The sequence below is a fragment of the Chiloscyllium plagiosum genome, unplaced genomic scaffold, assembly GCF_037043375.1.
Source record: "Chiloscyllium plagiosum isolate Xiang-an unplaced genomic scaffold, Cpla_swu_hap1 HiC_scaffold_17, whole genome shotgun sequence".
NCBI lineage: Eukaryota > Metazoa > Chordata > Chondrichthyes > Orectolobiformes > Hemiscylliidae > Chiloscyllium > Chiloscyllium plagiosum.
Genome location: NW_028270155.1, coordinates 31,511,210 through 31,538,095, shown reverse-complemented (window position 1 = coordinate 31,538,095; position 26,886 = coordinate 31,511,210). Strand labels below are relative to the sequence as shown.

Below are 26,886 nucleotides of genomic sequence, written 5' to 3'. Positions count from 1 at the left end.
GCAGCTCGGCTGTGGTCAGGAACACTTCCTCATGCTATAATTGTAGAGAAAAAAAAACATTCAAATAGGGCAATGTAAATGATACTAAATAAAACTATTATAAATGAGATTCTCTTTTTCGGAAAGTATTGATTTATAGTTAGGTACAGTCCCAACCATACTCGTTTATTGTTCTGCAAGTATAAACCTATAATGTGAGCTTTCCAAGGGTGAACAGTAAACAAAGAGGAAGGTGGTGAAACCCAGTTTGCCTTTCTGTATTTGGGGCATCGAGAATATCTGCAGAATTCTCATCACTTGCCAAATAAGCAAGCTATTATCCACTGATGGTAGCCAACCAACCACTTGATTCTCCCCTGTATCAGGATGTGGGCATTGGTTCACTACCAAACAAACACTATATTTTTAATTGGCACTCTGATTTGGTGCAGTATCAAGTGACCTAGAAGCTGAGTTGGCTAACATGAAGGGGTATTAAGAGAGGAGGAGGAGGAGCCCAAGACTGCAGCAGCACATATTATTAGATTAGATTACTTACAGTGTGGAAACAGGCCCTTCGGCCCAACAAGTCCACACCGACCCGCCGAAGCGCAACCCACCCATAGCCCTACATTTACCCCTTACCTAACACTACGGAGAATTTAGCATGGCCAATTCACCTGACCTGCACATCTTTGGACTGTGGGAGGAAACCGGAGCACCCGGAGGAAACCCACGCAGACACGGGAAGAATGTGCAAACTCCACACAGTCAGTCGCCTGAGGCGGGAATTGAACCCGGATCTCTGGCGCTGTGAGGCAGCAGTACTAACCACTGTGCCACCGTGCCGCCCACGGTGTTCTTGCAGAGCTCGTACAACACCTGCTCTCCTTGGCCTTGCAAACAAAAAAAATACCAGGACTTATTGTACAGCTGCAGAAACTGAAAGAATCATGTCCTACAGGGCGAAGTGTCTGCATTACACTGTGAGCCATTATAACTCACTGTACTTCCTAAGAATAAGGCATTATGAGGCTTAAGCATCTTATGCACCCAGCAAAAAGACCAAAAACAATGACAGAGTAGGAAAGGGTGGGACACCCACAATCTCCACTTTAACTTCACCAGTGTTTCATTTTTTGCTGGGCACAGAGATTAGAATATCAATCATAGAATTAAATCTGGGGCTTTTTCCTATATTTCACTGACTCTGTTCTCCTCTCCAGCAGTTGTCATAACGTCAAATGAACTGTTTGCTAGTCAACATAAGTTAGAACCCAACAGTGGAAAGCTGCCGGTACTAGAAAGTGCCCGTGTGATTAAGACATAGCCTCAATAAAAATCTAATTCTTTTTATGCACCAAAAGAAATTTCTTTTGCAAAATACTTCCTCCATATGTTTGCTTCATTTTCCTATTACAAAAACAGCCTGGTAATAAGAACATGCTAGAGCTGTGATGAATGGAAGACATTAAAACTAATAAAACATTAAAATCACTGTAATATTTAGGAGTTTTTTTCTGAACATTAGTCTTAAATAGATTTGGACTGCTTTGGCCAACACAGTGAACTTTTATATATATCTTTAAATAAATATGTTTCCTTACCTGGACCAAAGTCCACTGGGGGGGAATATCTCCTGGATGAAAGCCGTTTGGTAGATATACAGGCAGATAATATGGCCCGCAGTGTAAAATGCCACCATAACACAGATTGTATTGAATCCAACATGGCTCATCGGCAAGTGACAGGCCCACCAAGTGCTAATTCCAATGAAAAGCAGATAGTAAACTCCAGAGAAAGCAGATGGAACTGTAATCCCTGCCAAAACAAAACACTGCATCAGTATTAAAAATAAATTAACCAATAAAAATTTAGCAACGTTTTTGTTTTTGTTTGTTTTCCTTTAATATTTTTCTCAAGTTTTATTGCCTTGTCCCCACTGAGTAGCTCTTAGCTATTGCAGCACTTCACTATAGGGAATGTAGAAAGCAGGTACATTTCAAATTCTCCGCAGGCTAAAATACTTGTACATACGATCTGAGGACCAGTGGAGTTTATGGAAAAGGAGAGCAAGTAACAATTTACATCTGTAGTGACCGGCTCAACATTTGATCTGTTGGACTAAAAGTGCTAACAATAATCATGCACAGAGAAAAAAGCATTGAAATTATCTCACTGATTCTGTGCCAACATACATTACAGCACATCATCAAAATGGAAAAGACCAAACCACTTCTTTCATTATTATTCATTACTGGGATGTCGTCATTGCTGACAAGCCAAGCATTTAATTCCTATTCCTAACCATCATTGAGGAGGTGGTGGTGTGCTAACATCTTGAACGACTGGAGTCAATATGATGCAGGCACAGCAATACTGTTCAGGTAAGGCAGTCCAGGAGTTTGAGAAAGTGAGCACTGTATGTGCTGGAGAGTCAGAGTCGAAACATGTGGCACTGGAAAAGCACAGCAGGTCAGGCAGCATCTGAGGAGCAGTGGAGTCGAAGTTTTGAGTATAAGGTCTTCATCAGGAATTATGAAGTGCTTATGCCCGAAACGTTGACTCTCCTACTCCTTGGATGCTGACTGAACTGTTGTGCTTTTCCAGTCACACTTTCCATTTCAGGATTTTGACTCAGAGACAGTTCAAAGTCAAAATGTTCTGGGTGATGAGGAGGGAACTTGCAGGTGCTGTTGTTTCCAAGCCTTTCCCTTCCTTGTCCTTCTCAGTGATCGAGGTTATGGGTTTGGAATATGCTTCTGAAGGAGACTTGATGCGTTGCTGCAGAGCAGCAGTGCCAGACAGAGTGATCGTTTACAGTGCTAGATTGAGTACTGATCAAACAGGCAGTTTTACCCTGGATGGTGAGAGCTTCTTGAATGTTGTTGGATGCTGCACTCATCCAGGTAAGTGAAGGGTATTCCATCACACTCTTGCCTTGTGCTTGAAGATGATGGATGGGCTTTAGAGTCAAGAATTGAACTAACATCACAGAACACCCAGTTTCTGACCTGTTCTGGCAACTATTCTATTTATGTAACCTGTCCTGACTGTTTATGGTCAGTAGTGACTCTGACAATGTTGTAGGTGGTAGATTCAATTATAGCAATCTTGTTGAATGACAGAGGGAGGTGCATAGAGTCGGTCCTGTTGGTGAAGGTCACTGCCCAGCACTCGTGCTTTTGTCATGACAAAAACAGTCAGTCAAGCAGTTAGTCATTCTTAAAAACTTACCAGCTAAAGCCAGAAACAGAATGGCCACAACTTTCCCTGTAGCTTCAAGGAGTTTCTGAGCTGTTACCCGGAGCCGAGCTAGTGCGGCTGTACGGGCCCGTCTCCTTCGAACTTGTTCAGCCGTATCTTCTTCATCCTCTATTGCATCTTCTAAGTCCACACCTTCCTCATCTTCATCCTGCTTACATGCAAAAACACAAGCTAAGTTGGAAATTGGGATTGACAAATCGACATAGAAATTTTGATGAGTCAACTCCAAGCTCTGCACTTTCAATTGCCAGACAAAATATTTAGCTATGTCAGCATTAGCACTATTGAGAAACTGGGTAACGTTAATATGTACTAGTCAGATTTCTCTTTGGTTGTATACGTATCTTAGAAAGGAAATTTTCCAAGAGCCTTTTAGCACATAATGCACAACATTTAAAGTGGAGCTATGCAGACTGAGGAAAATAGGACCAGGGAGCCATTCAGCTCATCAAGCCAGCTCCACCATTCAATAATATTATGTCTGATCTGGTTCTAGCATATGTTGAATACGAATTGGAACACATACAGAGGGTGGCAAGGGTACAGAATGTACTTTGGTTGGAGATTTAAATGTCCACCACTGAAAATGGCTTGACAGCAGCCCTAATGACCAGGCTGGACATAACTGCTAGACTGGGTCTGTAGCAGATGGTGAAGGAACCAACAAGAGGGAAGGAGATACTCAACCATATCCTCACCAGTATGTCTGCTGGAGATACAGCTGTTCAGTGCAACACAGGAAGAGGCCCTTCAGCCCACCAAGGCTGCTCCAAAACATTCTGCCTTTCTAAATTAAAAACCTGTTGCCTCTACACACTCCATTTCCCTCTATTCCCTGTCTATTCACGTATCTGTCAAGATGCCTCTTAAACATTGCTATTGTATCTACCTCCATCACCTCCTCTAGCAGCGCTTTCCAGGCACTTACCGCCTTCTGGGTAGAAAACTTGCCTCTCACATCTCCTTTAAACTTATCTCATTTTGCCTTAAACCTTTTTCCCTTAGTAATTGACATTTCTAACCCAGGAAAAGTCTCTGATTATCCATTCTATCCGTAATTTTGTAAGCGTCTATCAGATCACCCTTTATCTTTTGACGTTCAAGTAAAAACAAACCAAGTTTGTTCAATCTCTCCTAATACCCTTCAAACCAAACAACATCCTGGTAAACTGTTTCTGGTATCCTGTCTAAAGCCTCCACGTCCTTTTGGTAATGCGGTAAACAAAACTGTACATAATATGCGAAATTAAAATTGTATACAGCTACAATACAACTTGCCAATTTTTGATATTCTATACCCCAACCAATGAAGGTAACAATGCCATATGCATTCTTTATCCACTTGTGTTACCACTTTCAGGGATTTGTAGACTGATAAGCCTAGATCCCTCTGTGATGCTATGCTGTGATGCCATTTACTGACTACTTCCCTCTTGCATTAGATCTTCCAAAAATGTATCACCTCGCATTTGTCTGGATTAAATTCCATCTGCCATTTTTCCAACCAAGTCTTCAGTCTATCTACATTCTGCTATCTCCTCTGGCAATCCTCCTCGCTATCTGCAGCTCCCCTAAATCTTTGTGTCATCTGCAAACTCACTAATCAGGCCACCTACATTCTTTATAACAAACAACAGGAGTTGCAGCACTGATCCCTATGGACCACCACTGGTCACGATCTCCAGTCAGAAAAACATCCTTCTACCACTACTCTGTATTCTATGACTAAGCCAGTTCTGTATCCATCTTATCAGCTCACTCTGGATCCCATGTGACTTCAACTTTTGCATCAGCCTGCATTGTGGGACTTTGTCAAGGACCTTGCTAAAGTCCACATAGACAACATTCACTGGTCTATCCTCAATCATCTTTGTCACTTCCTCAAAATACTCAGATTTGTGAGACACAACCTTCCACACACAAAGCCATGCTGCCTATTGTTAATAAGTCCATACTTTTACAAATGTGACCAAATCCTATCCCTAAGAATCTTCCCTCTCAGTTGATGTAAGGCTCACTAGCCTTTATTTCCTGGATTAACCCTGTTCCCCTTCTTAAACAATAGAACAACATTGGCTATTCTCCAGTTTCTGGGATCTCTCTTATAGATAAGAATAATCATCAGTACAGTGCCCTTGTGGTGACAAAGGCTAGAATCCACATTGAGGAGATCTTTCATTGTGCTGTGTGGCATAAACAGAATGATAAATGGGAAGACTTCAAATAGGTCTAGCAACTGGGCATCCATGTGGCATTGAGGCATCACGAGCAACATGGCTGCACTCAACCACAACCTGCAACCTCAACATATCCCTCACTATATCATTACAATGAAGCCAGGAGTCCAACCCTGGTTCAATGAAGAGAACAGGAGAGCATGCAAGGAGCGCCATTAGGTATACCTAAAAATGAGGTGTCAATCTGGTGAATCTACAAAGAGCAGAAACAGTGAGTGTTAGACAGAGCTAAGCCACAAGTAATGGATCAGATCTAGGCTCTGCAGTCCTGGCATGCCCAGTCATGAATGGTGGTTGACAATTAAACAATTCACTGGAGGAGGCGTTTCCACAAATATCCCCATTCTCAATGACAAGAGTGTCCAACACATCAGTGGAAAAGAAAAGGCTGAAGCATTCGCAACAATCTTCAGCCAGAAGTGGCCTTCTTCAGGGTTCCCAGCCTCACAGATGCCAGTTTCCAGCCAATTTGATTCATTCCACATATTAAGAAATGGCTGGAGGCACTAAATACAAAAAAGGCTATGGGCCCTAACAACATTCTGGCAATGATACTGAAGATCAATGTTCCAGTACTTGCTGCACTCTTAACCAAACTCCATCATCAATTCCCCAGTCTTATTCTCTAATGCTTTGGTTACTGTTTTCCTCTTTAAATACTTGTAGAACTCTTGCTAACTGGTTATATTTTACTGGCCAGCTTTCTCTCATATTCTGAGGAACCCCATCACTCTTTCAAACTTTCAATATTTTAGCACTGGTCTGACCATGGTTCAGGTAAAGATGGTTCTAAGGATATAGCTGTCACTCTCCCCTGTATTGGTGTCAATGTCCCATTAATGAAAACCCATTTCTGCCAGTCTTTGAGCCATTCCTACATCTCTATGATCTTATTTGCCCTACACCAATTTGTTCACGGCTCAGGTAATGCAGATATTTTACCTTTGAGGTTCTTTTCAAATATAGCCCCAAGCTGTTCATATACTTCCTACACAGAATCTTTTTCCTAGTTCTAGCTCTGCTATTGGTACCTATATGGATAATGATCTCCCCATCTCACTGCAAGTTACCTTTCCAAACCTGAGCAGATGTCCCAAATCCTGGCACTGAGCAGGCAACACAACCTTTTCGATTAAAGTTGTTGGCTTCAGAGAACAATGTCACAAATTTTAACTGCTGTTAATTGGATAAAGAGTGAGTGAAATCAGAGTGTGCTGCACACTGGGAAATGCTTGTAAGTTTCATGTTCCAGCCAGAGTGATTAATTGCTTCTTAAAAGAAACAGGACATAAACCAGTTTATAGCTCTAGTTTTAGGTTTTGTTTCCTAATTGCTTTACAGTTATAACAATAATATACAAAAATACAACTGAAAAATGCAGTCATCATGTTGTATATGGAGTCAGTTTTGCATTTTTCCTACATTATATACTTTATCCTTAGTTTCCAATGCCACTAAAAGTTCAAGATGATATCCAGAAGCATTTTCAAAAAATAAAACCAGATCAATGGTTTTATTTTTCTTATTTCTAATTGATTTATAACTCACCTGCATGCACACATTTTATGTTATTCCTTACAGAAAGTCAGAAATTGTGTTATGATTATGGGTATGTATCCTATTTCCACACTATATGAATTAAAGTGTTTGAAAGACACTTAAACCACTGCAAATTCTTTTTAACAAGCTCAAGAAAGAATAAATGTATTTCATATTCCTTAACTTTAGCATTTAAATGAAAATTTCACTTGATTGCAATTATAGTCAATAAATCTAAGTATTATAGCGAATAACCTCTTCATCTTAATTGTCCATCTGTTTATAATATTTATGAAAAAATGTAAACTCATAAATAAAATGTTTATTGTTTAATTTTAGTATCTTTGCAACTGAACTTAGTTACTGAAATACTTAAATTTTCTTTGATGTTCAACGATCCAACTTCAAAGATGTTACTTCTTCCAAAACATGCCACTATTCATGTGAACAATGACCCTGTTGTGAGATATTCCCAACTGCCAATATTGCTAGCAATACAAGATTAAAAAGAATGACTCTTATATTTATTATTTACTAATCTATCATATAATCTGCTACTTAGCGTTGGCTACAAATATTTTGGTCATGGCTCCAAAGACTTCTCCTTTGATTGTTACCTTGTTTCATATTCAATCTATGTTTCTTATTTTATTGTCAATGTGGAAATTCACGTGGGTTGATTAAATCGAGCTGTTCCAGTTTCATTACAGGCTCTCAGTAGACCAGCTGCATGGTTGAACTTTTAATGAGTGATTATAAGCACATTTAATACCCACAAAACTGCAACGCAAACAGATACTTAAGCTTGTGCAACAGCAATGGGAATGTAACTTGAACAGTAGCTGCATATTTCAAGAGTAAGGCAGCAGAAAGAAAACCTTTTAGCTGAATGCATTCCACATTTTGTTTTGCTGTTAACATCAATATTGAAAAAAAATCTAGCAAATAACTCACCTACTTTGATTTTTATTTGGAAACTTGTCATACAAATCAGGAGTCATATTACAGATCAATACCCACTCCTTCAAATGATCCCACACTTGACTCGGTTCAATCATTGAAGTTAAATAGAATTGTTTTATTGCCCTTCCATTACTCCACATCACAGTTTCACAATATTTTTATCAACATGATAACTAAAGACTTCAGTTGAACACAATAAGCCACTGATGTTTTTTTTCCACAAATGAAATCAACACTGTGCACAAAGAAATTATTTTCCTTTGGCAAAAGTATATATTTTTTGGTTTTGACAAACATCATTTTCCCTTCAGCTGGACCAAAATTCTGTAACTCTTTCTCCAACAACACTGTGGATCTGCCAACATTTCACAGATTTGCAGTGATTCAAACAGGCAGTTTACCACCAACATTTTGAGTGCAATTAAGGATGGAAAAAAATACAAACATATGAACTAGGGGAAGAAATAAGCTAGATAGTTATGCCCACTTCTCACGAGCACATATGAGTCAGAATTTGTGCACCTACTTAGATGCTTGCAATCAATCTAAACAAACTGCAGCTCCCAAGCTCAATCTCCACTGAGTGCTAACTCCCTTCATCATAGCTAGCAGGGCTACTAGCCTCAGTATGTCAGGATAGGGAGAAGGAAATAAGATAGGGTTTTCACACTCCTTATTGTGATCCAGTTACCCTTTCTGGGAAGTGCACACTTATAAAGAAGTGAAATCAGAACTATCCAGACTGTTATGCCCCTGTGGTCAAGCAGTCTGCCATCTAGGTTCACTCTACAACAACAATAGAGACAAGACTGCTTTAGTCATCGATATAACTATATTATCATACAAGACAGGACTGCCACCAGATTGGAAAAGTTAGAACCTCTTCTGCAAGGGTCATATTTTAATCTGGTTATCATATAAGTGCTTATGACAATAAAATGCACTCTTTGTAAAATAAGTGGATATTTTTGCTTTGAGTGTGAGCATTGCTGACGAGGCCAATATTTATTGCCCAACCTTAGTTGCCCCTGAGAAGGAGGAGGAGATGAGCTGCCTTCACGAACCATTGCACTCCACTTGGTTTAGGTAGACCCACAATGCCATTAGGGAGGGAGTTCCAGGATTTTGACTCAGCAACACTGATGGAACAGCCTGGATGGTGAATGGCTTGGAGGATAATGTGCAGTTGGAACTGCTCCCATGTATCTTTTCCTAGATGGGTTTAGAAGCAGCTGTCTAAGGATAGGGTGAACTTCTGCAGTTGCATCTCATCGATGGTACATGTGATTGTCAGCATATCCTCAAACATATGATTGTTTGTGGGTATGGTGACAATCACATGTTTGTGGGTATGGTGACAATCAAGAGCTGCTTTGTTTTGGATGGTGCTAAACGTCTTGAGTGTTGGAGCTGCACCCATCCAAGCAAGTGGGGAGTAATCTATCACACTCCTGACTTGTGCCTTGTAGATGATTGGCAGGCTTTGGGTAATCAGATGGTCAGATACTCGTTGCAGGATGCTGAGCCACTGACCGGCTCTTGTAGGCACAGTATTTACAAAACTAGTCCAGATCAATGTTCTTTAAATATAAAAGGTTTAACTTAACCTTTGCAGTTAAGCTCCCAAGATGGCATAACTGTTATTTCTTTGTTACTAGCACTCCATAAAGTATACATTTCAAAGGTCTATGCTGGTGCTACATTACCACAGAGACTATTAAGGTGTAAAGAAAAATTTGAACAACTCAATGATTAATAGAAAGAATTATACAAGGTTTTACATTTTAAAGAAAACAAACTTTACTGTGAATAAAACCATAAGCAAACCAAGCACCATTGATTAAACCTACAGTTAATGAAGACTTGTGGTGTAAACCCAGTTCTACTTCATACTTTTCATGAATTTTGAAGGTGTATTCACTTCTTCTGGGACCAACTCAAAAAGTATGCCACAGCCCCATGGAAGGAACTTTGTTTTCTCCTCACTATACCAATAATTCCGCAAGGCAAGAGGTTTCACGGATCCTGTCATTTGTTTTTGGCTAAGGAACTTTCCAACTCTCCTGTAAAACTTCATACTGTGGATACCTTAGCTTAACTATATGTTTTGCTGCATTCTTGCTGAGGAATTTAAACATCAACAATACCTCTGGGTCCCTAAAGCCCTGCATGCTACCTGACTATGGATAGACACAGACTCTTTTCCCTGTCTGCACCCACAATTTTAGGACTCAGTTGGTTGTTGGCTGACTGCTTCCAAGCTGACTGCAGATATTTCTATTAGAAACATCCAGAGATAAATTAAACAAAGGAACTGTCTTAAATCCCACTGCCCATCTCCAAGGTAACATGGCATACTTTCAGATGCTCCAAACAGAAATATAAACTAATTATCTATTAACCATAGCAACTCTTTGAATCTATGAATAAATCAGATCTCTCATGCGTATGATTGACCTTTCTCAAAGTTCATCAGCTCTATCAAGAAACCACACTCTTGACAAAGCTGCTTTTAACTTCTTTTAACACAGCACCTACATGAATAATTATTGGAACTATCGATCTCCTTGCTCCAACAAAAACACAAAAATGGGTCATCATTTTTTGAGGTTGTCCTACTACAAAAACTTAAGTGAATAAACACTGATTATTTTTAACTGTAACTAACCCAAGCTTTTTGGATTTGCATTTTGCTTTGATGATGGATCAGAACCCCAAAGTATTTATAGACATGTTTTACCCTTGGTTTCAAAATGCATTGTTTTTAAAAGGAGGATTGCTGCAGAAAAACTGAGGACTTTATTTTTGTGATTTTTTGTTAAGAATCTCTACAGTGTAAAAGCAGGCCATATGGCCCATCAAGTCACACCGACCCCTGAAGAGCATCCCATCCATCTACCTATCCCTGTTTCCATGGCTAATCCACCTTGCCTGCATGTATTTTTTACATTCAGAATGCTATATTGATGTAAGTTATTGCCATTGTTATTGTTAGCACATCAGTATTTGCTCAATGTTACTGTCAAACCAATGTTTTCTTTGACTCTTCAACAATTTTTATTCATTTTTCCTTCAATAAGTTTTTGACTGTGTTATGACACTACAGATATGAATGCCATCTGATAAATTCACACAAGCACTGGTTGATCGAGCTAAGTAATAGCATTAGCATCTTATTTTATGTAGTGTCTGTACTTAAGAAAACATTTTATTTTAAGACTAAGAACCAGGAGGCTAAAGAAGTCAGAACTAGATGAGCACAGATATCTCAAAGGTGTGTGGATCTGGAGGAGATTACAGAGCTGGGATGGGATGAGGATATTGAGAAACTTAAAAAGGAGGAATGAGAATTATAAAACTAAGACATTCATCAACTGGCAATTAATATGGATTAGCTAGTAAAGGGGTGACAGGTGAAGAGGACAGAGTTCAGACATGAGCAGCAGACGTTTGGACAACCAAGGTTACAGAGGGTAGAACATGGGAGATCAACGATGACATTTTAAATAGTCAAGTCTAGAAGTAACAAAAGCTTGAATGAAGGTTTCTACAGCAGTTGAGTTGAGGCAACAACAGTCTCAGGCAACAGTACTGATGAAAACAGGAGTGAACATGTGATTGGAAGATCATGATAGGAAGGAAGAACAGAAAATTAAATTTCTCATTTTTCATCTACACGTGCACTTTCAATCAAAGATACTGGACAGAAATCAGAAGCAAGAATCCAGAATAGTTTTCCTCTCCCTAGAATCAGGCATTTCAATGTAATGGGCAAAAACAGGTTACATATGACAACACATGAAACTTTTCACATGAAATTTTCCCATAATGGCTTATATAATGAATTCTCAATAGTTAGGACAGCTGAATGTTTCATTTATGTTCATATTTGCAAGCACATATGAACAGCCATTGGTAGAAAGAAAGAAATTTGAATGAAAAATAATATACAATTATTCAAGTGAAATGGATAATAAGAATCTTAATGCAAAAATAAGTTCTATCGGTAACACAAAAAAAAACTTTGTAGAGATGTTTTATGATGAATGAAAGTTGGTGTGAAATTTTCCTGGTGTGAAATTTTCCTGAGTATGGTAGCCGAGGTATATCAGTGGTACAATGCAATTTCTCCAGGCTGTAATTCCCTGTTGTTCTGAAATACTTTGAGCACACTGAAACGACTCACAATATGACTTTAGTACAATACTTCAGAAGTGAAAATATGAAAAATACAGCTTTCAGGTAAGTACCACATGTTTAAGCTTGCTTTATAATATTTTATCTTTGCATTATTCTTCAGGCACCAGTTTACATCCAGTGTGTGCAGTTTACACGTTTGTAGTTCAGTACTTTAACATCATTCCATATTCCAAAAAATTCCAAAATCCAAAAATAGCATGGTCCCAAATATTCCAGACTGGAAGGGTTCCAGTACACATACTTTAATGTGTTTTCCTGTAAAGATTTAAACTTTGTTATCATCTTGAACTTTGTTCTGAAGGATATGTTTTGGATTTCTAGTCACATGGAATTCAATTCTCTACACGGTATCTCAATTTCTGGCCAGCATATATAACATGGCTCTGTTTGTTTTCAACACCTTATCCAGAGAACCGCTATGTCCCTGCCTACAAAGTGGGGCACTGACGTTGCCCTGTTTGCCATGGCTGGGGTAAATGTCAGCACCAAGACAGGCCAGCTCCAGACTGACAGCACTTGTCTGGGTGCACAACAGGCTTTTAGAAATTGCGTGAGTACAAGGATTCCAGTGAATTCTGGGGATATCTGTTGAATGGTGGATTTTGCCAGGACCGGTAAGTTCTGAAATGGGGCTGAAATCAAGTGAGAAAATGCCACAGAGGCAGGGTCGGGAATTAACAATGCCAGTTTAATAAGATACAGTGAATAAACTCAAGGCCTCACAGTGAGAAACCTTTCAATAAACCTGATGCAATTCAGACTTAGCCAAAAAGAAATACAGAACTGTCTTTGGATAAGGAAATGGATTTGTTTTGAAAGAACAACTGTCTAGACACCTGAAGCATATCAACTTTCAATTGAAACATCCCCCACCTCCACCCGAAGTATACCTTGCATTCTTTGACTCAGAACAACAATCACAGAATGAAGAAGACCAGTATATTCCTCGAAGAGCTGTAGCATAGCAGAGAGGATAAAAATAATAAAACAAAATTAAAACAGGCAAACGAAGGTCGAGGTTTCACACTTGGTTGTTCTCACCTTGTACGTGCTGTTAGTGCTGTCTTCAATGTTGTTATTGTTGACTGTTGTCAAGATGATCTTTCACACCTTAGTTATCTGTATATATCCTTGTGTGTGTTCTGTGCAAAGTTGAAGTGCTTTACAGTTGATTTCTGCTTCTTCTCTGTTTTGCTCCACAGGACCTAGGCTCACTACATACTTTTGAAACTTCTGCAGGTCACTGGGTACGTTAGATAGGCTGTGACATTCTGTACTACGCACCTGCATATAGGTTATGTACCATCATCATTTTCCCTCTGTTTTTGAGAAGTTTGTTCAGTCTTTCTGAGAACATGAATGACTCAGCAGAGTTGTCCTAACTTGGCTTGCAAGCATGGGTCTCTGCTGGTGAGGGTAAGTCCATACCTAATGATGTAATTCCGAAGGTGTAACACGTCAATATGAGGATCCTGTTTTGTTGGCCTCCACCTCATGTTCAGTACTTTAGCAGCATAAATCACAGTGAGACCTGAGATGTTTCAAGACTGTAATATGGTTTATTCTCTGGTTAATACGTGCTTTAGAGGTCAAATTGAATTGAATTTATTGTCACGTGTACCGAGGCACAGTAAAAAAGCTTTGTCTTGCGAGCAATACAGGTAGATCACAGAGTTAAGTAGCATAGATAAGTAAATAATAGGTAAACAGCAGCAAAAACAAAAACACAGGTACAGGCGAATGTTAAGAGTCCATTCAGTATTCAAACAACAGTAGGGTAGAAACTGTTTCGAAACTGGCTGGTGTGTGTGTTCAGGCTTCTGTACTTTCTCCCTGATGGTGGAGGTTGTAGAAAAACATTGCCAGGTTGGGATGGAACTTTGAGAATGCTGGTGGCCTTTCCTTGACAGCGGGCCTGGTAGACGGATTCTATAGATGGGAGGTTGGCCTTTGTGATTGTCCTGGCTGAGTTCACTAGTCTCTATAACCATCTCCCTATCTTGAATGGTACAGTTGCCATACCAGGTAGTGATACATCCAGACAGAATGCTCTCGATGGCACACCTATAAAAGTTGGCAAGGGTATTTGCCGTTATACCAAATTTCCTCAACTGCCTGAGGAAGAGGAGATATAGTTGAGCCTTTGTAACCAGTGTGTCCACATGAAGAGTCCAAAAAAGCTTGTTGTGGATGACCACTCCCAGGAGCTTGACACTCTCCGCTCATTCCACCTCTGTGCTGTTAATGTGTAGGAGGCATGAGTAACATTCCCCTGAAAGTCAATAATGAGTTCCTTGGTCTTGCCGGCATTGAGAGCTAGCTTGTTCTCAGTGCACCATTTTTCCAGGTCTTCCACCTCCTGTCGGTAGTCTGTTTCGTTGCTACCTGAGCTTCGACCAACTATGGTGGTGTAATCAGCGAACTTGTAAATGGCGTTAGTCTGATATTTGGGGACGCAGTCATGGATATACAGTGAGTACAGTAGGGGGCTGAGTACGCACCCCGGGGCCGGGGGGGGGCTCCAGTGTTGAGTGCTAGTGACGATGAAATATTGTCCCCAATCATCACTGATTGTGGCCAGAGGGTCAGGAAACTGAGGATCCAGTTGCAGAAAGTGGGGCTTAGTCCAAGATCACTAAGTTTAGTAATCAGTCTCGAGGGGATAATAATGTTGAAGGCTGAACTGTCGTCAATGAGTAGGATTCTTATGTAGCTGTTCATGGAGTCAAGATGTTCTAGGGAGGAGTGAAGGGCAAGTGATAGGGCATCCGACGTGGATCTGTTGGTCCGATAGGCAGATTGGAGTGGGTCTCGAGTAGTGGAGGCTGGAGTTGATTAATCCCATGACCAGCCTTTCAAAGCACTTCATGACCACTGAAGTTAGGGTCACTGGGCGGTAGTCATTGAGGCATGCTCCATGAGCCTTCTTAGGCACAGGGATGATGTTGGTCCTCTTGAAACAGGCAGGGACAGTGGTCTGCTGCAGAGAGAGATTGAAGATGTCCGAGAAGACCTCTGCCAATTGATCTGCGCATGCTCTGAGTACTCCATCTGGTCCCATCCTTTCCTTGGATTCACACGAAGGAAAACAGATCTGACCTCTGATGCAGTGACTGTTGGAATATGTTTGCCAGGACTTGTCGGAATAGGTGTTACCTCTCCACCGAAATTCTGCTCAAAGCAAGCATAGAAGGCATTGAGACGATCTGGGAGGTATGTGTCATCGTCTGCTATCTTGCACTGTCTCTTTTTAGAGCCTGTGATGTCATTCAGTCCTTGCCATGGTCTGTCTGGGTCTCTAGTTTGGATCGGTATTGGTCCTTGGCTGTCTTAGTGGCGTTGCAAAATTCATACTTGGATTCCTTACGTTTGAGTGGGTCTCCTGATCTGAAGGCCTCATGCCTGGTTTTTAAGCAGGTTCTGTATGTTCTGATTCATTCAGGGTTTCCTGTTGGGGAACACTTAGATTGACTTCCCCGGTATGCAGTCCTCCACACACTTGCTGATAAAGTCTGTGACCAAGATCTGACTGTAGATTTGTCTTTCTTAAAACTTCTCTCTCCAGGAGTACCAAGATAGACTGAATTTAGTACACATTCTGTCTGTCAAAGGTGCACTTGAAGTATCTTTTAACTGTCTGACAATTAGAAATTTGGAAACTTCGTCAGTCACTGGGAGAAATTTGTAACCATGTTTGCTGGTCCAAGGGACTGACTGAATCTCTCGAGAGGGCGAAAGTGAGGACTACAGATGCTAGAGGTCAGAGACAAGATTAGAGTGGTGCTGGAAAAGCACAGCAAGTCAGGCAGCTTCCAAGGAGCAGGAAAATTGATGTTTTGAACAGGAGCTCTTCATCAGGAAGGAGGATGAAACCCTGATGAAGGGTTCCTGCCTGAAACATCAATTTTCCTGCTCCTCGGATACTGCCAGACCTGCTGTGCTTTTCCAGCACCACTGTAATCTTGTCTCTAGAATCTCTTGAGAGTGGAGAGGTTCTTTGTGTTGTTCTGCTTGGTCATTCTGGCATGTCTTACCCATGGTCACTGACTTCTCAATACAATTATCGATTCCTCGTCAATATGCAGTGCCCCAAGCCAAGCAACTTCCTCATTGTAGGCCTGCAGCTCACATGTCCCTGATGAAATGTGACAATGCATGCTGATGCAGAGCTTTGGGTACAAGCATTTGTTTCCCTTCAAATATTACACCACGAGGTATCTAGTTCATCTTGACATGTTCTAAAGCTTTGGAGAGAGTCTGGTATCTTTAGTATTGTGTCGAGTCATTCTTCTATGATAGTTTTTCATAGTGACTTCAATAGTTTATCATTAGTTGTTTCTTCCTGAAGTTGGCTGCATTTGACCAAAACTAATCAAATTGACTTTAAGTACATCTTCCACCTTATTGTTTATCTAGTGGAATTTCTGTGTTCTTATCCGGATCTGTTAATCTGCTCAGTGCATTTGAAGCAACCATTTTTAGCCTGTACAGCATCAAAGCCAAATCCCTGTAATTTTATTGGAAGCTATTGTAGTCTCAGTGGTGCATTTATCAGTGGTTTGCACCAAAGCATTTCCAGAGGCTTGTGATCAGTTTCCACAGTGAATTCCATAGTGAACAGGTACATGTGGAATCTTATGATACCATATACCAGAGGAAATGTTTCATGCTCCACATTGCAATCATTGGATTGTACTTCCAACAGACTTTGGATACAAATACAATTGGTTTGCCATCTTACAGTATGTATGCTCCTCGCTTTTTCTAAGATGCATCAATTTCCAGGACTGTCTTCCTCCTTGGGGTATAGTCCTGTAGGATACAAATCTCTGCTGACAATGCCTGTTTGAGTGATATTCTGATGATCCTCCTGGTCTACATAAGGTTGTCTTTCCTCAGGAGCTCCCTTTATGATGTTGCTTTCCAATAAAAAAAACAGTTTGATATCTATGGTCCTGGTGATTTAAACAAATCTAAGATTTCTCTGAGAAACGTTTTTTTAATCGCGAAAAGCAGATTCTTCAGTGTTGGCTAGGTCAGGATGGATACCATAACCTGAACAGATTGAGCTAAAAAAGTCGATGTATTAATCTTAACCTGGCACTTCTTACTGTTAAAGACAAGTCCTGCATGACAAGATGCCATCAAAAATTGTATAGATATTCATTTTACTCTTCATAGGCAAAACCAGCAGCAATGTCAGCAACAATACACATACATCGAGGAATATTTTCTGTAATTCAGTCCAAACACTGCAGGAACAGTTCTTGTCTGACAGACTGACTGAAAGATAAATCTCTGGAAGCAATGCCTTGCAAATGTTTTCTGAAAGTAGTGATTTATTGTATTGAGATTCCTTTGCTGAGTAAACCAACCAGTATCCATGTCTGGCACCCACCTTGGAAAAGTATGTAGCTCTTGTGAATTTGGGATTCTATTCTTCTCATGTTAGAATTTTGCTGGGCATCTTTTTAGAAAGACATTTAAATGCGCTACATCCAAACATCCCTAATTATACCATCTTTCTTTAGAACAGTACTAGTTCTTTGTTTCAATGTATAGTTGAGCTGCCTCCTTGAACTGCTGGAGCTCATTTGGTGTAGGTACACCCACAATGCTGTTGGGGAGGGTGTTCCAGAATTTTGACCCAGCAACACAAAGAAGAGCAATATACAGGTGCTTCCCCCCAACCCCATATCTGCAGGTGATACATTCCAACACCTACCGTGGATGCCCAAAACCGCAGATAGTAGTGAACCCTACCATTTAAATGGGAAATTTGCCTCCCCGCAGACCCCAGAATTATTTCTGGAATGTTCCATGTAATATTTTTGGGCTGCGGTAAACTGCGGATACGGGGTTCTACTTTACTTCTAATTTCCCAACATGAAAATATATCAGCATTCCTTCAGTGGCACTGGGTCAAAGTTCTGGTATTCCCTCCCTAAGGCATTGTGGATCTACCTACATCTAATGGACTGCAGTTGTTCAAGAAGGCAGCTCACCATCACTTTCTCAAGAGCAACTAGGCATGGCTCAGCCAGAACCCCCACCCCCACCCCCCAAACATGACAGATACTACCACAATGATCCATATCATCCTGTTCACTTTCACGTTTTTTCTTCTATACGAATATTGCACTTTCTTGGAGGTTTTGTGATTTCTCTTGGTGTTGTATCTCTCTGGGAATATTTGTCTTAAGTGTTGGACTGACTCAATCCAAGTATCCTTGGTCTCTTCTGTTACAATTGGTATATTGGTGATCTTGTGAAAGGTCATACTGTCAGCTCCAAATACAATGTAGTACTGCTACTGCTGGGCTGTTAGTGTTCACCAAATTAAATTAAACCACCAATGTGGTTTCCATGCAGAATCACCATTGCAGCATTTCATTTTCAGTGTACCAATACTAGAGATGGATGACCCTTTAAATGCAGTTAATTTTATTGTTATAGATTGTGTCATTGATTTTCAATTGTCTGGATACACATTTGCACTAGTTCTAGTGTCAACCTTGGTTTCGAGTTCGAGTTTGCCAATTTTCTTTGGGCATTTGATAGTATTAGTGGCAAGAGTTTCCAAATGTTTTGACATCATCCAAATGTGTCACATACACAATGTGGAAAATCTGTGTGCCCTCTGGTTCTTCCATTCTGAAGCTTGACCTTCTGTGCCTATACTTGTGAAGGTCTCTGGCATGCTCCATGTTGCAGCTGCTAGCATGCTGCACACACTTTTGTTCAGTTGTTTTCTGTTATAATCTCTGGTTGCACCTTTGAAGCCAAATTTCTTGCATAGGTGAGCATATTGCTCTTAAGTACTACATGACTTGCAGAGATCTTGTTACAGGACATTTTTGCAACCAGAGCAACTGATTGCACTTCCCACACCACCTGCTTGGTCTCTGCATCTTGGCTACTACACTACTGCTGGTAAATGCACCTAATACTTGCAGTTGTTGTTGTCTGGCTACAACTGCTTCATATTTTTTGCTAGCTTTAAGCAGTGCATCAATGTCAATGCCTTGAAGATGAACTAAGCTCCATAACCTGCTCAAACAGCTCCGCTTCCAAAAAATCACTGTCATTGGCTTTGTCATGATTCTTGTGGCTGTTGCCTCTAGGATATCAGGCTCCAAATGCTGAATTAAAAGAACACTTTTACTCAAAGCCGATTCCATAGGATCTCTCTGACCTCCTTTAGAAAGGCCTTAAGTGCAGACACAGCGCATCCCACCTTTCCAATGACTGTCTTTATTTTCTCCGCTTGCTTGAAGGTGGAGAGTGAGAATGGCTCAACAGAGAATGTGTGGTTTACTTTTCTATAGGGGCAATTGGGAGTTTTTGTTATGAAAGGGTCTTCCTGTTGGGACGCAAACTTGGAGGAAACAAAACCCAATAAATAAGCATTAATTATAATGGCAAACACAACAGTGTGGTCATGATGGAAATGGCAGCATTCCAGATGTCATTATGGAAGTATGTTGTGACTTTAGTCTTTCTTTCTGCATTTTGAGTGGGAACACTGTGAATGAAAATGATTGAAAAATTTCTGAGTGAAACAAATCAAATAGTGAAGTTTTTTCTTGCGAATACTTGGTAGGGTATTTCCAGTGAACTGTGAGCCAATACTAAACCAATTAAACATTTGAACACAAACTTATATCAAAAGAATTCTATGACACAGTATTTACCACAGAATCAAGGCATTCTGCCCAAAAGACCAATGTCCATGTTTATGAACTCCTCCCATCCTCTTCATCTAACTCCATCAATATTTTCTTTTATGCCTCTCTCCTTCACATGTTTCTTGAGCTAATCTTTGAGTGCATCTATTTCATTTGCCTTGATTACTTATGGTACAATGTTCTGTATTTTAAACAATCTTTTGGCAATATAATTTCTCCTGAATCCTTCAGTGGATTCATTATAATTATGGTCTTGTCTGTAAGTAAACCAGCTTCTCTGTTTCTTTATTGAATTCGCTGAGTCTGACACACATCTATCAGATTTTCCTTTTCTAGAGAAGGAGCACAGTCCTGTTCAACCTTCCCAGTTAGTATAACCTTTAAGATCTGGTCTGATTCTAGAAATCCTTTTTGTATTTTTTCCCATTCTTCTATACCTTTTTAGTAAATGGAGACCAGAACTATTCACTGTTGCTGTGGTTCTGTTTGCCGAGCTGGAAGTTTTTGTTGCAGACGTTTTGTCCCCTGTCTAGGTGACATCCTCAGTGCTTGGGAGCCTCCTGTGAAGCGCTTCTGTGGTGTTTCCTCCGGCCGGAGGAAACTTCCAGCTCGGCGAACAGAACCACAGCAACGAGCACCCGAGCTACAAATCTTCTCACAAACTTTGAACTATTCACTGTTATCGTGACTCCTCTGCTTTACAATTTTATCTTGAGAAGTGAATCCGGGTGTTGTTTTCTTTCATAATAGACTAAGTTGTTTGTTTCCACTTGGAAATTCCCCGTCCTCATGTTTGGGGGTTGGGATAAGGACCTGGCCTCAAGCCCTAAGTTCAGAAGGCTGCAGAGTTCCCAAGTGGGTTCCACACCATGTCTTATCATCGCACGGCCTGCTACCACACACAATGCATTGTCAGCTCATATTAGCCCCCATTAGCCCCTCATTTTGAACTCCCTCACCTTAGGGAAAAGATTCTTACTATTCACCGTATTTAGCTCCCTAATGATTTTCTAAACCTCTATAAGGGTCAACCCTCAACCTTCTATGCTCCAGTCAAAAATGTCCCAGCCTTTCCAACCTATTTTTGTAATTCAAACCCTTCATTCCTGGCAACATCCTAGTCAATCTTTTCTGAACCCACTCCAATTTAATAATATCCTTCCTATAGCTGGGCAACCAGAACTGCACATGGTATTCCAGAAGAGGCCTCACCAACATTCTGTACAGCCTCAGTATGACATCCTAACTCATATACTCAAAGTTGTATGACAAATGCCAAGGGCTATAGAATTTCAAAATAAGATCTGGTATCACTGCTTGAAAGTGATAAAGTGTCTGACAATTCAAAGACACCTGCTGAGTTTGTTTAAAAAAAAAACTGAGTAATATTAAATTTCTGTATGCCAAGATGTTGCATTGTTAATTTGGGAGGGTTATTTAAATATATTTGTCAAATCTCATTTTATATGCACAATGTGTAGTAGTGAAGTCGTGCAGTCTTTGACTTGTGCAACAGTTTCCAGTTAAAACTGATATACAGAAGGGTCAGCCCTTTCCAAAAAAGGTCTGCTGTGTTTGTTGCCCAAGATCTTTTAATTCGATATGCATTTGCTCAGTGGGAAATTGTTAAATTATTCTTAATCAGGTGCGAAGTGGTGTTTTTGCAAATTTGGAATTACAGTGAATATAAACAGAATCACATCAGTTCATCCTGACAGCTTTTAATTTAAATAACAATTCATTTCATTGTGTATGGGAATCATTACTAAATTCTGTTTTCAGGTGAAACTAAGATAGAGCAGATGGATAATTGACCATATAGACCTAAGTCAGTCCCTTTTTAAAAGTCATATTTACAGTCTTTTTTTCCATAAAGTCTTCATTTCTTTTTACTTTATATATGTAGCTAAATAACAAGACTGATGACAATTAGAGAACAGAGAAGTAAAGTTAGTTTGAACAGAGCAGTTTCTCTGCAGTATGGACAAAAGTACAAAACTAAAGCATTGCAACACTAACAACAGGGAGTTAAATTACACCGTGACAGGCTCTTTCCATTGCGAATGTGGATATAAAATTTATAATGAGACAAATTGACCCAAAGGGTGTTAATCGTATATCAATTGAGTGTTAATTGCATTCAGATGGTGGGCATTGGAAACTCACCCTTGCCTTACATTTACGTACAGTTGTACATATTTGATACTCTGTGTGTTTCTGTAAATGAGTCTTATAAAAATGTCCAAAGACTAGGTTTCTGCCTTCTTTCACTGCCTGGACTTCTGTGTTCTACCAACAGGATGAGTTTTAAAGCTCAAAATTGAGGATGTTGGGAGAGGTTAAAATCTTCAAAATCTGAATCCTGACCCTAACCCACTGATATCTGGTTTTAATTTTGGTGGAATGAGAGAGTGGATGATCAATCTACTTCAAGGAAGCAGGTTGATCCTTTAAATATTATAATGAAGCTGTTAGCCTTCTTTGAATTCACCACTGAAAATCAAACTCTGATCATCCAGCTCTCCCAGGTGTCAGATGAGTCAAGGCATGGCACTGCAGGATCAGACCACAAGTGGTTTTCCAGTACCCTGCTGGATCCAGGCCATGCACGTGACTGTGATGGACAACCTGACCACCCCCAGGAGCAAGCCGTCTACAATGGTAACCCACAGGATGTTGATAGTGGGGGCTTCAGTGATGGCAATGTCACTGAACATCAATGTGATGGTAAGGTTGGATCTTATTGGAAATGGTCACTGCCTGGCATTTGTGCAATGTGAATTTTGCTTGCCACAAGTTTGTATTTTTGTCCAGAATATGGGCACAGATTGCTTCAGTATCAGAGCAGATGGCACTGAACATTGTGCAATCACCAGTAAACACCTCCATTACTGGCCTTATGAGGATGTGAAGTTTACTTCTTAGGTGGTGGATAGCAAGGATGTACTTAATATGTAGATGGGTTGGATACCAGCATAGGCCTGTTGGATTGAATGGCCTGTTGGTGTTTTCTCACATCTTGTGATACTTTGGAACAATGGACAGTTATACTCAGCTTGCAAAAGTAGGAACAAACAAATAAGAATTGTATTTATGTAATTCAATCATTAGATGAATGCAAGAGAATATTTTCGTCTGACTTACACACTTGGACAATTAAAAATGAAACATGGACTGGCGTCAGGATTCAGGTGTGCATGGCTGATGTCAATGCCAGGCTTCACCTGCACCCCCCCCCCCCCCCCCCAGGTCAGCTGCTTGCCCTACACTGGCAGAGAGCCCCAGTTGGACAGAGTGGAAATTCAAACAGCAAAAAGATGTCACATTGGCCAGGACAAAAACATTTCTGACAAACAAAACAATAAATTTTGGGAAGGTAGGATTCCTGCTCCTCCTGACCCTTTGAGGAAAACAAGAAAAAATATAACTTAAATGCCAATGCTGGTCTTTGATCCTCTTACTACTGTCTTCACTCAGCAAGAAGACTACAACAAGGCCAACCATGACATCAGGCATCAACAGGCAAACTTTAAGAACACCATGAACCCATTTTGCTTCACGCTTTAAAAAAAAGCTATTAAAAATAGAAGGTGGTGAGATCTAGGAAGGTAAGTCACCTTATCCATTTTTACTGGTTGTCCACTTGATTTTTATGTTTCAAGTGTGCAGCATTATGGTCAGGAATTAAGTATTAAAGCACTCCAGTATCTACAGACCTTTCGCGATTAGCTATCCAACAAGCATTAGATATTTCCCACCAGTAACTTTACACACTCCTTATGGCTTTGCCCAGGTTTTTCCTATGGTCAAAGTGAAATATATGGAGAATTTTTTAGCCATTGAAAATTTTGTCCAGTAATATTTTGTACAGTAATATTCAGATGTATCATCTCATACATAAGTGTGTTCCACATACTCAACAATTATTTTCTGCCTGCTGTTGGACCCATCCCAGCAGGTAACCAAATAATCTCTCAATGAAAGTCACAAAATCAGAAAGCAAGTTAACTCCACTGTTAACCTTATTTTGGCCTTCTAGAAGACAGTTCTGAGTTCAATACAACATTTATGAAGAAATTATCTCTCCTTTATTTGGAATGAAGAGGAAAGAACTTTATTAATGGAAAGAGTGGGAATGAAAATACACATAATGTATATAAAAATGGACCAACATAAGTTAAAAGGATCATTGGACCAAAAACGTTAACTCTGATTTCTCTCCATAAATGATCTGCTGAGCTTTTCCAGAAATTTCTGGTTTTGTTTCTGATTTGCAGCATTCACAGTTCTTTCAGTTTTTATAAGTTAAAAACATTTATGATAATATTGCATTTTAGTATTCAATATCAACATTACTAAATAGCTGCAAAGTTAATGAATAATGGTCTACAAAAAATACAATGTCATTTTAGAAATATTCTCACCTCCTCATTCGGTTCCACATTCTCTTCCTCTCTGCTTGGCGTTGTCTTCTTTCTCTTTGTCAAACGATTACAAAAAGCTAATGTAATGCAGCTAATGAGAAATATGCCCAAATCTGGAGCAACCAGTCGAACACAGTTTGGGACATCATTCAGATCAAGTCTAGAACAGAAAGAAAAAAAAATATAATTTCCAATCATATTTTAGTAATTATTTAAATAGCAATTTGGCACAGAAAACTGGATTGAAAGATTGTCACTTTGTAAGAGTTTTGAATCCAATCCACTACAGTATATTGGAATCAAACATGCTTTCTTCGACAATGAGCTCTAGCTGAAATGAAGTTGAATACTCATTGCAGTTCAATATTAGGCCATCCATAATCTCCAACTCTGGAATAAAGTGGACATAGAAAAATGAATATCATGCATGTCCAATACTGAACAGCGTCTCTAATATTTCTTCAGGTTTGATTAGTAACTTGGTTGTTAGCTGATTTCAAAGAGTGGAGGGCCTCTTGAACTTTGGCAGATTTTTGGATTGAACTCATTCAACTCAATTATCTTGGGAAGCATTGATACATGGTTTAATTTAGCAGGCAAGTGCAGAATTGTTGTGTTGTATATCTTACAATCCTTTCTGCAAAAAGAGTTGTAGATCACTTAGGTAGTAACATTCAACTCTAGTCGTAATTCAAAACAAGGTCATTTAAAGAGAGTATCAAGCTGCTTGGAATACATGACCAATAAAAATGCTAATAAAAATGTAAGAAATAAGAAATGGATACATTTATTTCAGCACAACTCTGCAAGGAATGATTTTAAAAAAAGTCAGAACCAGTGTGAGCAGTGCTGTTAGCAAATGACCAAGGTATTCCAAGTGTCCAAACTGAGCAGATACATAAATTTATTGATGAACGAGTCCATGATTCTTGTAAGGTTAAACAGAATCGTATCTGCAGCCATTCATCAAAGAAATCCATTAGACCACTTTGTGCTATAAATTAATCCTAAAAATGTTGCTTTAAGGGGCAACTAAATCATTTTAATCCAGTCTTTGCATTTTATCTTCTGCTTGTCAAACAAATATTTCTTTGGAGAACTGGAGAGTTTTGTAACTCTGCCTGATTCAACAAAAAAAACTCTCTCCATTTGCGTGCATGGCTTCAATATTTTAAATCAAAAGTGGTAAAATTCAGTACTATAGTATTGCAATCGAAACAAAACACAAAAACAAAATTGACCAAACGTTTCTGCCACAGATCTATTGTTGTAACTGTACTCCCAGAACACATTTTGGGTACATTAGTTGCAGTTTAACAGTGGTGTTTCTGATGACGTGATGCTGAAGAACTCTGGATATGGAAAATTCATACTAGTCAGCTGGAAATTGGCCATAAACTAGCAATGAGTAATGGCAATACAATGTGTAACACTGGCAGATGACAAACTTCTACCTTGGTCAGTTTTCTTTCCTCAGATTCATATGCAACATCAACCCTTGATATTATACTGCAGCTGACCAACAAATAAAAGAAATTGAAGTATTGATTTTTCTTTCATAGACCTTTTAGATACAAGTCTACAAATTATTATTGGTAATGTTATTTACATGTTTTATATTCCTCCTCTGCTCAATTAATGCAAGTGTTTGTCTTCTTTATTATTTCATAGAATGTGAGTATCTCCAGCAAAGGACAGCATTTGCCATCCATCCTCAATTCCCATGGAACTAAGTGGTTTGCTAGGCCATTTCAGAGGAAGTTAAGAGTCAACCACTTTCCTGTGGATCTTGAATTCCATATAGGCCAGACTAAGTAAGGATGGCAGATACCCATCTCTATAGGACATTAGTGATGCTGATGGTTTTTTATGCCATTGAATTATAGTTTGATGGTCACCATTACTGAGATTAGCTTTCAAAACCATATTTTTCAAAATGTAAATTTAAATTCCACCAGTGGTGGAATTTGAACTCATGTCCACATATTAGCTTCCACATCTGGATTACTCATTGAGTACTACCCTATTTTAAATCAACTGATATATCAATACCAGATTGATGTGTCAAGTCTTTGTTTACACAAATTATTAACAATAATTTCTAGATTATATAAGATTTATCAGTCTGTACCATCGAGCTTGAACATTTGGGGCAAGGGATTTAGGTTTAGTTGATTGGACAATAGGCAGTTAAATTGTGTTTTGGGTGCATAGACAACACAGAACATCATTCAACAGGTTAGACAGACATTTTTACTGCATGCATCTAGTGCGGGGGAGGGGTGTGTGTGTGTGTGTGTGCGCGCGCCTGTGTGGTCCTGTACAGTCAGAAATGGGGGAATTTATAATAGGAAACAAAGAAATGGCTGACAGACTAAATTCATACTTTACTTCTGTCTTTATAAAGGACGACACAAATAACATGCAATAAATAATGGGAAACGCAGGATTTAGTGATAGGAAGGAACAGAAGCAAATCTGTATTCTCAGATTGGGGAAATTGATGGATTTGAAGGCCAATAAATCCATAAGGCCTGATAATCCCTATCCCAGAGGACTTAAGAAAGTGATCCTAGAAATAATGGATGC

The 26,886-nt window shown here is 39.6% G+C and overlaps 1 protein-coding gene across 5 annotated transcripts in view; it reads right to left on the bottom strand.

Annotated features, from left to right (window-relative positions):
• piezo1 (piezo type mechanosensitive ion channel component 1 (Er blood group)) overlaps positions 1-26,886 on the bottom strand; it is a 355,592-nt gene that overhangs the window by 140,681 nt on the left and 188,025 nt on the right. For 4 of the 5 annotated variants that reach the window (XM_087995785.1, XM_087995781.1, XM_087995783.1 and 1 more), the window contains exons 5-7: positions 24,298-24,457; positions 3,217-3,397; positions 1,587-1,800 (exon numbers count right to left, since the gene is read on the bottom strand). In XM_087995785.1, coding sequence (XP_087851911.1) covers positions 1,587-1,800; positions 3,217-3,397; positions 24,298-24,457 — 555 coding nt within the window. The remainder of the gene's footprint in view (positions 1-1,586; positions 1,801-3,216; positions 3,398-24,297; positions 24,458-26,886) is intronic. The other variant, XM_087995782.1, reaches the window with a different exon arrangement.